The sequence below is a fragment of the Trypanosoma rangeli genome, assembly GCF_003719475.1.
Source record: "Trypanosoma rangeli strain AM80 chromosome Unknown Tra_15.4_contig_00360, whole genome shotgun sequence".
Classification (NCBI taxonomy): Eukaryota; Euglenozoa; class Kinetoplastea; order Trypanosomatida; family Trypanosomatidae; genus Trypanosoma; species Trypanosoma rangeli.
The window spans coordinates 9,450-18,763 of record NW_021706105.1 but is presented as its reverse complement, the minus strand read 5'-3'; the positions used below and the strand labels follow the sequence as shown (position 1 = coordinate 18,763).

General features: G+C 55.8%; 4 protein-coding genes and 1 pseudogene across 4 annotated transcripts, besides 5 other annotated features; 4 read left to right on the top strand and 1 right to left on the bottom strand.

Annotated features, from left to right (window-relative positions):
• Positions 1-39: 39 nt before the first annotated feature.
• On the top strand, positions 40-615 carry TraAM80_07967 (UDP-Gal or UDP-GlcNAc-dependent glycosyltransferase, putative; annotated as a pseudogene).
• Positions 616-1,907: 1,292 nt separating this feature from the next.
• Positions 1,908-2,831, top strand: TraAM80_07966 (uncharacterized protein; the record flags this gene model as incomplete). Its single annotated transcript, XM_029384733.1, has 1 exon — positions 1,908-2,831. The coding sequence occupies one exon, from the start codon at positions 1,908-1,910 to the stop codon at positions 2,829-2,831; it is 924 nt and encodes a 307-aa protein (XP_029235427.1).
• Positions 2,832-3,033: 202 nt separating this feature from the next.
• Positions 3,034-3,077: a sequence feature (A-rich).
• A 130-nt stretch (positions 3,078-3,207) lies between these two features.
• Positions 3,208-4,200, top strand: TraAM80_07965 (putative 2,4-dienoyl-coa reductase-like protein; the record flags this gene model as incomplete). Its single annotated transcript, XM_029384732.1, has 1 exon — positions 3,208-4,200. The coding sequence occupies one exon, from the start codon at positions 3,208-3,210 to the stop codon at positions 4,198-4,200; it is 993 nt and encodes a 330-aa protein (XP_029235426.1).
• Positions 4,201-4,253: 53 nt separating this feature from the next.
• Positions 4,254-4,295: a sequence feature (A-rich).
• Positions 4,296-5,873: 1,578 nt separating this feature from the next.
• Positions 5,874-5,909: a sequence feature (GA-rich).
• A 413-nt stretch (positions 5,910-6,322) lies between these two features.
• Positions 6,323-7,960, top strand: TraAM80_07964 (uncharacterized protein; the record flags this gene model as incomplete). Its single annotated transcript, XM_029384731.1, has 1 exon — positions 6,323-7,960. The coding sequence occupies one exon, from the start codon at positions 6,323-6,325 to the stop codon at positions 7,958-7,960; it is 1,638 nt and encodes a 545-aa protein (XP_029235425.1).
• Positions 7,961-8,358: 398 nt separating this feature from the next.
• Positions 8,359-8,745, bottom strand: TraAM80_07963 (uncharacterized protein; the record flags this gene model as incomplete). Its single annotated transcript, XM_029384730.1, has 1 exon — positions 8,359-8,745. One exon carries the CDS (start codon positions 8,743-8,745, stop codon positions 8,359-8,361), a length of 387 nt encoding a protein of 128 aa, XP_029235424.1.
• A 214-nt stretch (positions 8,746-8,959) lies between these two features.
• Positions 8,960-8,995: a sequence feature (A-rich).
• Positions 8,996-9,213: 218 nt separating this feature from the next.
• Positions 9,214-9,233: a microsatellite.
• Positions 9,234-9,314: the final 81 nt, after the last annotated feature.

The window sequence follows — 9,314 nt, the reverse complement described above, 5'->3', positions numbered from 1 at the left end:
GAAGAAGAGTTCACAAAAATTCATATGAGTGACGACATAATGGTGGGGCGTGTGCTGCTGCAGGAGGTGAAGCCTCAGTCGCTGGTCCTTGTGAAGGTGTTGCCCTGCCATTTTCATGATGTCCGCAACGACACAGGGCACTCGCAGGTGGTGCCATCTTCCATGTGTCTCCACCACGTACGGGAGGACGACTACGCTGCCCTCATGGCGCGCTTCGGCAACGACACGTCGCCTCTTGCCCGTGTCTCACGTGTGTCGAAAGACACAATATACCCTCTATGTGATTAATGAATGAACGAGCTGCTATTTTTGATTTTTCGAGAATGAAATGTTTTTTGTAATATTACATGGAAGCGTCAATTGCTTGTTTGCTGCACTTTCAGTGCGTGCTCCGTGTCCTCGATGGCCGAAGGACGTGGACGGTGTCGCTGACTGTCCCGTAGAGTTTGCCACTCCCCGCCTGCTGCCTTCGTGTGGCGTGGTGGTGTTGTCAGTAGGAGCCTCTTTTCTTTTTGTTTGCTGCATGCGTGCTTCTGCTGGGAGCACGTGACGCGAAGGTGCGTTTATGTGTTGGGCCACCAATGGGCGATGCACCCGGGTTTGTGCCTTTTTTTTCCGTTTTATTATTCCGGTGAGTGCGCGATGTGAAATTGTGTGGTTTGTTTTTTTGCCTTACGCCTGTCTTCCGACGCCTAGTGGGGGGCGTGCCGTGGCGTCCTTCCCACCCCTCGTGGGCGCAGGGGCGGGCGACGCCGGTGGGGCACGGTCCCTTGCCTGTGTGTGCTGCAGCTGCGTCTCTCTTTCTCCCCGCGGGTTCTCTTACAGCAATGCACGCAGGATAAGTGCAGTTGATAGTTAATTTTTGTCGAGTCTGGAGCATGGCGACTGTCGTTGTTTGTGGCGGTGTTGTGGTGGGCGCTTCGGCTTTTCGCTGTATTGCTTGTTGATATATATGTATCTTTGCTTTCGTTGAGGCGTTTTACTGGATTTGCTGATTTTCATCTTTTTGTTTGGCTGACGTGTTTGTCCGAGGGGGTGGGGGGTTGCTCTGTCGTGGACGCTGACGCTTCGTCCGGTGGGTTTTTTTTCCGTTCGCTTGGCCTGAGGGAGTAAGGCGTCTTCCTCGACTTTGGCCGTGCGAGATGTTTTTGAGACGCGTTTCTTTTTTTTGTTTTTGGTGCGGCGTGCGGATTACTACTGGCGGGAGTGCCGTTGATGATGGATACAAGCTTCTCCTCTTCAACCGTCCAATGTGGACGTGGACGGTGGACTGCGGCGATGAAGGGGAAAAAATATGAGAGGCAGAGCCGCACTAGCGGTAGCAGGAGGTGTAGGTGGGTGGAAGCTCCTCATGTGCCAGGCACGCAAATAATGGGAGTGAGATGTAAGCTGTGGAGGGGGCCGTGTGGATGGAGGACGTGCAATTCCTTTTAGCATGACTGACTTTTCCTTCTGCTGCCACTGCGGCGTGGTGTGACACTGGCGGAAGAACAGAGCGGGGAGGCGTGTTCCAGAGCATGGGGCTTGCTGCGCCTGTTAGACAGGGCGAAGAGCGGCACGACGCAATGGGGCTGTAAAGCTGCAAGGAGCTACCGGTCACGCTCCTCGGCAGTAGCAACTACACCCAGGGCCTGTGTGAAGAGGCTACCTCGAGCGTGTGTTCTGGCAGCCTCTATCGAAACGAGAGCAGCAGTGAGCTGGCCAATACGCCCTCCCTCTGTGCGACTTCAGAAGAACATTCTCTCCCAATCTTTGTCGTGAGGGAAAACAGAGAAATGCCAAGTAGTGCATTGTTGCGGCCAGCTTGCATGGCACCCAAGGAGGATGGCAGTGAAGGGCGTAAAGTGGATGCGTCCACGAATTTGGATCAATTGGAATGATTTCTGTAGAAACGCTTTTAAAATTATATGAGGAGCCGCTCGCAGCTATTCACAGCACAGGGTGTGGTTTGGCTCGGAAGTTTGTGCGTGCAGCGAGCCTCACCAACCAGGAGGGAAGGCCCTCTACAGGATCTCAAGGACAAGCTGAACAGTGGCGGAAGCCTTGTTCTCAACTCAAGCGGCACGAAGAGGCACAAGAGCCTGCCGTCCGCCGTGCCCCATGCCGACGTTTTTTTGCGCTCGTCCTTGCAAAAGATTGGGTTCTATGGGATTGCGCTGTGCGAGGTGGAATCAACAGGGGCGCGGTTAAACGAGCTTGTTGGTGTCCTAAGTGGCTGGTGTGGGATCTACGGCTATGCTTTGCCCCCGCAGGTCGGCAGCCCAAATACGCTGGGCGAGCGGGCACCCACGCGAGGCTTCGAAGGGGGGCACGAGCGGTGGAATGAACACCCTCCGAAGGGCTCCGCGGCAGGTTGGGCAAGTGCTGTGGCGGAAACAGTCGCTGCAGCTGGAGAGGACGGGGCTTTCTGTATGTGCGTGAGGAGAGGGGTTTGCGGAGGATGGGCTTCTTCCGTTGGTCATTGCCAACCCCGTGAGCGAGGCCTTATACTGTTCGGAGCTGCCTGTGCGCGAACCGCTGGTGGGGGCGTCCCCCCTCATTTCTGCCTGTGGTGTGAAGTACTTCTTGTGTGGGACGGGAACGAGGGCACCGACGCACGGTGTGCGAAAAGTGGTACTAGTGATGAGAAGGAATACAAAATATTCTACTCACCTGCACTCTGTTTGACTGCCTGTTTTTCTGTTTTGTTTTGTTTTGATTTCGGTGTTGTTGTTTTTGGTTTCTGGTGGAGAGGGACCTCGGCGACGTCGTCATGGCACGGGACGGTGATGAGTAGGGCGTCGCGAAGTGGGCGAGACGCGCGTGTCGCATGTCCACGACGAAGCCTGTGATCGTTATTGTCATTGCCATTTTACTGTGCCCGCCTCCCCTTTTCCCTCCGTCTTTACCGCGCACGGTCTCTTTTTATTTTTCATGTCTTTTTGTTGTGTGTGCGTGTGTCTTGTTCGACGCTCACTGTGGGGCGTGCAGCGACTACGTCTGAGGATGCGCGGCGTGTGTGAAGACGCAAAGGCGTTTAAAAAAATATATAACTTTTCTTCTTGCTGCTTTGCTGATGTTTTTGTTTTTGTGTGTGTAATGTTTGCTCCACTTCCCCCCGCGTTTCTTCCTGCTTCTACCCGCCTGCCCGCCCGCCTCTCCCTTCGTTCCCGTCCCCCCGATTGTTTCCTGCTGACCGGCTGGCCAGTGCGGTTGCGCGGGGGTGTAATGTCCGACGCCGGCAGGGATACGCCGGACGCCAAAGACCTCGTGGACCGGCTGGATGTTCTGTCGTTCTACTCCTCACATTTCCACGCAATTACTTTCCCGCTGCGCTGCGGTGGCGGAAAGCAGGCCGTCGCATACAACTCCTCCAGCAGCAGCTGGAGAAACAACTTTGACCCCACCGCCCGTGGGCGGGACGCCGGGTGGCTCACCTTCTCCACGCAGCTGGAGGCGGGCACGGAGGAAGGGGCGCCCGCAGTGCCGCTTCCCCCTTGCATAGCAGGCTGCAGCTGCAAGGCGCTGCAGCCGCCACGGTGCCTGTTCCCGGGCTTCGCTGCGACGCTTCACCGCTCGAACAGCGTTGACAGCTTTGGCCGCGTCATTAGACGCCACTCCATTTCCCCCTCGCAGCCGGGACTGCAGGTGAAGATCTTAGAGGATGACAAGGAGGAGCACCACCTTGAGCTCGCAACGCCGATGCAGCACACGCCGCGGGGTAGTCTTAAACTTGCGCTCGTCTCCCGCAATTGCAGGAACGGGGAGGACAACGATGCCCTTGGTAGCTGGCATGGAGCGGGGACGAACCCTGCCGTAGAATCATCTCGGCTCCACTCTGTCAGGTTCATTTTGCCGTCAACCACCACACGCAGACGCAGCTTTCGCGACGCAGGGGAAACATTGCCGAGTGACCCATCGATGAGTACATTTAGGCAGCTGAGCGGCAATGAGCGGGGGGAACATGACAGGCTGCATACTTCTCATATGGATGCAGTTGAAGCACAAGCGAGGTCGGCAAGAGAGACGAAGATTAAGCTCTCCCTGATCCCTCTAGTGGAAAAGCGAAAGGGTGTAGCTGATAAGAGAGGAGGGGCCGGAAGTCCCCTACCACGGCACGAGAAGCCTCACAACGACAAGTCCATTGGAAATGGTTCTATGAAGGGAAAGGACAAACCTTCGCAAGGCCGTTTCTTTTCCCGACTTTTTTGTATGTCATAAACGGGACCTTTTGCCCTCTCTCTCCCTTTACATGTATGATGTGTATGATGCTGTTTTGTCTTTGTTTTTGTTATGCATTTGCTTGCCTTTTTTTTCCTCGCGTGTATGGAGTGCATTTGTTATCTGTGTGTATGGCAGTGACAGGCATTGGTTAGTGGTTGTATTTTCACTTCCCTTCGTTGGTATTGCATATATGTGCTTCCAGGCCGCCGCGTGGTGTCCGCCGCTCGTGTGAATGGAGGAAGAAAAAAAAAGGGGGAGGGGAGGGGTGATGCATGGAGCCGTGTGACGCGGCGGTATTTCTTTACAGCACGCGTGGTTCTGCATTCCACTTGCGCCATCACATTGCACTGACATGCGTGCAAACGTGGTGGTCGTGAGAGGGATGCCGCCGTTGCGTGGGCGCCTCTCCTTTTTTTTTCTCGTTTGTGTTGGCTCTTTATCACTCTCCTCGGTGGGTGGTTGGCTGTGTGTCTCATTTTTTCATCTCTTCTTTCTGCCTCCCCTGCCGGTGTCTAATGGCGCTGCACTCGCAATGCACGCCCTGGTATCCAGCCCGCATTGTCTATTTCTTTTGCAGTGCCCTTTTACGACGTATGCGCCGCCTTTGCTCAGCGACGAGTACCGAAACAGTACTGTGTGTTTAGCGTTGACTCCAAGCAGTCGCATCGGCGTCATGCGAGCACTCTAACGGTTGGCTTTTGTTTTGCTTTGTTGTTTGATTTTTTGCTTTCACTTTCTGCATGCACACATCCGTGGCGTGCCGCAACTCAGCGTGGCCCCCCTCCGCCGCTTCTGGCGTCACAGAAATCACGCACACACACACACATCGTCCTTGAGGGGAAGGAGGCATCCCGCCTCTTTTTTTTTTTTTTGTAAAGGCAAAAAAAGAATGTGTGCATGCGTAAGTGCGCGATGTCTTCGGGGCGCACTTGTGGTGTGATGGATGCCAATTCCGTTGAATTAATCTCGTGTTTTGTGTTTGTTTTTTTTCTCCTGTGGGGCCCACCTTCTCCCGTATTTTACTTGCGTGTCTCGTTGCTGCCGCCCACTCAATTGCTCCTTTCCTTCGAGCGTTGTGCGAACTGTCTGGAGTGCGACGCCCTCCGGCCCCCACCCCCACTGACTCTCTGCCGCACGCCTGCACTTGTTGTCCTCCTACCTCTCTAGCGACCTGCGTGACTGGAGCGTGGCAGATGGCGCATAGTTTGCCTCTGGAAGAAAAGGAAGGGTGAGCAGACGCGGCGGCGCGGGTTCTGTTTTGTGTGTGCGCCGTCCCCTGCGGAAGTCCGTATGTATGCCGCTGGGCAACGTCGCGCTTAGCCACGCATGTGTGGCTCGCCACTCCGCGCCTCAGCAGCGGCAGCACCGCCTCGCACGGGAGATGGCGCACCGAGTTTGTGAGGTTCGTTTCTTGGGCGGTTGTTCTGCGGGGCTGCTGGCAGTCGTCTTCGTTTGTTGACACATTTTTTTTTGTTGGATGTTTGCGTTGCGCCATGCCTTTCCTGCATGGCAGCCTTCTGCGCCCCCATGCCGCTGTCCCGGACACGGCGGTGCCTGCCTGCACACCTGCCATTGCTGGGGAACAGTCTTTTGCCTCGAAACCCGCATGTTTCCCTGTGTTCTTTTATTATGCCCCTCCTTCACACGTTCATTGGCTCACGCACACAATCTCTTTCTCTCTTTCTTTCTTCCCCTCAGTCTTTTTTGGCTCATACCGTGTATACACATGTGTGCTTCCTTGCATACAGCACGGATGCAGTTGTGTATGTGTGTGTGGACTTCTTTCCCATCTTGCTCTTCCGCCCATTTTGTCTTTTGTGCCTGTAGAAGAGTGTACTGAGACGCGCTACAAGAATTGTGCGGTTGCCGTCGCGTGAAGTCACGCAGGAAACGTAGGCATATACAAGCTGAATTTCATAGTAGGTGAGGTGCAAAGAGTCGGGTGGGGGGTGAGGGGTCGTCCTACCTGCAACAAAAAATCCCGTCCAAATAGCGTAGGAGACTGTACCAAACACGTGTAACAACAAGCAAAAAAAAAAAAGGAAAACGTGTGTATTTATATACGCACACACAGAAAGAGTTACAACACGTATATTCAAATATACACACGACAGGAGGCATGGGCTGTTCTGGCCGCTCTCAAAGGGGTGGACGTACTGGGCGGTCTGAGCCCAGGGAAAGCTTTTTATCCGGCAACCTCTATCATGCGCTGCAGAGCTCCGAGCAGTTGTCGCAGGAAAACGCTCTGCGAGGCGGTTCACCGATGCAGGTGCGGCTGCTGGTGCAATTCAAGGACGGCACTACACGCGAGTGGAAATCCATGACGCAGATGGACCAAGTGGTGGAGGCGCTGCGCAAGGTGATAGGGCCGTTGAACACCCAGCACTGCACCTGCGGCTCCCTTCACATTCCTGATCTCGGCAGCGTGGCCGTCGATGTGGCTGCCGTCCCCCGGCCTGGGGCCGCGTGGGAGCAACCCCAAACGCAGCTACCGTTGTCATTTTTTTGGATTGACATTGTGGGCACGCCCGAGCCGCACGACTTCACGGTCCTCTTTTCCCTTCTGAAGACGCACACCTGCACCGAGCGGCGGTGGCGAGACGAGGCGGCCGCGGCATTGGCAGCGCCGGCGGAGGGCTACCTCGTAAGCACCACGGATTGCCCCTCCGACGGTGAACCCGAACTCTTTCTGGGCTCTGACGAGGGGACTCAGGAGCGGGAGCCGGATGAGCTGCAGGTGTTTGCGGAGAAGAAGTACGTACAGATGCTACTTGCCGTCATCCTCGCCAGCCGTCCCAGTGGTGCGGACTCATTTGGCACGGACTCCGACGGAAGCGCCGTAGCGCAACAGCCAGACCGCCTGCACGCAAACCTCTTTGACGTGGACGACGAGAGTGGCCTTGGCTGGGTGCGACTGCTCTGCTTTGCGGACGGCATCGTCAGCTGGCGCCCAACGGCTGAGGTGGAAGGGTGGGAATACGTCTCCCAAAACGTGGCGCAGCACCTTGCCGAGCTCTCCCCCGCAAAGCGCATGCTAACCACGTCCTGGCTGCTCCACATCATCCTCGACGAACTCTGTGAGGCGTTCCTGCCGGACCCCACGCTGGTTTTCAATGAGGTGGATGCCATTGATTCCATGATGCCGCTTGTGCGCCAGAAGGAGTCGGAGCAGGCGGATGTGCTGCGCCGTGCCCTGCGGCTGCAGCGGTGCCTCTCCGTCCACCGCCGACTCCTGCTGAGTAAGGTGAACCTCCTGGGGCAGCTGGGGCGCCCGGTCATGCGCACACTTTTTGCGTTCATCACCGCGGACGCATGGAACGCCGGCGGCGTCGTGCACCAACCGAACTTCGTTGTCGCCAACGCCGCTGAAGGTTCTGCTCCGGTAGCAGAATTGCAGCGCCTCGCCCACACCGCCATTCTTCGTCGCATTCTGCACCTACTTCGACAGCTCGATGGCGCCCGCACAATCCTTGGCAACACCACGATCATCTACACCTCGGCGGTGACAATGCTGAACAACAACATCAGTACGCATGCTGACTACCGCATGGTGGTTCTGCACTACGTCACGCTGGTGTTCCTCCCGCTGACCGTTGTTGCCTCGCAGTGGGGGATGAACTGCTACGTCCCGTGGAAAGAGCTCGACTCCACGACGCCGTTTTGGTCGATTGTTGGCATCTCGGCCGCGTACGCCGCGCTGCATCTTTTTTACCCTATCTACTGCATGTGCATTGGAAGGGCCGACAAGCTCGTCTAAGGCGCAGCCGACCTGGGCACGTGGGCTGTTACAGGCAGACGCACCACCACCGGCACCGAAGCCAGCACATGCCGAGAGACAACGCGGTGGGGTGGTTGTCGCTGCAGGGAAGCCCTGCGTGGGACTACGGCAATCAAGCGGGGGGGAGACGTCATTATCTCCGTTCATGGGTAATGAAAAGCAATAAAGAGTACAAGCTGAGAAAAGAGGGGTGTCGTCTGCGCCACATTTTTTTTGAGGTTTAAAAAAAGCCACAGGATGATAAGTGTAAGCGCAAAAAAAGAAAAAAACGTAATCATATTTTTTTTCCTCTTTCTAACATCTGTATGATCGCGCCTGTGTCTATATAGTTCTTCACCCAGACCGGCGAGGGCATCCAGAGCGGCGCACAGGCTCTATCAGACATGAGCATTAACTACTAAAGGGGAGTGGAAGCGCTGAAGGCGCTTCCTCACCCCCCGCCTCTCACGGGGAACAGAGCGGAGCAGAACGGGCTGGCTGGGGCGGGACGAGGTGGAAGGGCTTTCATAAACGTGCACCTTCCCACAAACCACACATAACGGTGCATTCGAGCGGAGAAGTGATTGCTGGAGTTCTTCCAAAAAACAGCTGGTGGACAGCACCATCTCCTCATCTTGCAGGTCCTCAAAAAAAAAAAAACGCCACCCTGCGGACGCCGAGCACCCCACACTTCCGGGGAAAACGTACGCCGCATGTACGCGTGACGGCACCTGGGCGATGCAGGCGAGCCCACAGGAGCAGCCGCAATAGAAAATCTGCAGCATTCCTCATGCGGTGTACACGCGCCATGGAAATGACTAGTGGTGCAGACTGTGGTGGCACTTTTTTGAAGCGTGTGAGAGGAATCTGCGACCGGATGAGGGGTGAGCCAAACAAATGAGTGAGTGTCGTGTTAAGTTCTCCCCCGTTTCATCTTATGTATAACTTAATTTTTTTTTGTCTCGGACGACATCGCAATGGAGGAGGCGACAGGTGTAATTTTTTTTTCTTTTTTGGTTTCTTTGTTTGTTTCTTCCCGCCCTCGCACCCTCCACAAGGAGGCGGCGTAGCAGCTACGGGTCCTGCAGACTGGCGCTTCGTCAGCCCTCAACAGAGGTTCCGATGGCGTCGGTCTCACGCGTCTTTTGCACCCACTTGTTTGGGGGCGTATGGGCACCGCATTCCACCTGCTCTGTGCAGGGGTGGTGGGCATGGTGCGCGACCATCTGTCGTTTTCTTTCATATTGCTGCCTTCTCTCTCACTCTCTCTCTCCGTAGGAATAGGAGGGTCGCAGCCGCAGCCGCAGCCAGGCGCCACGTTCCGCCTCTCTTTTCACGCCGCACGCACAGACCC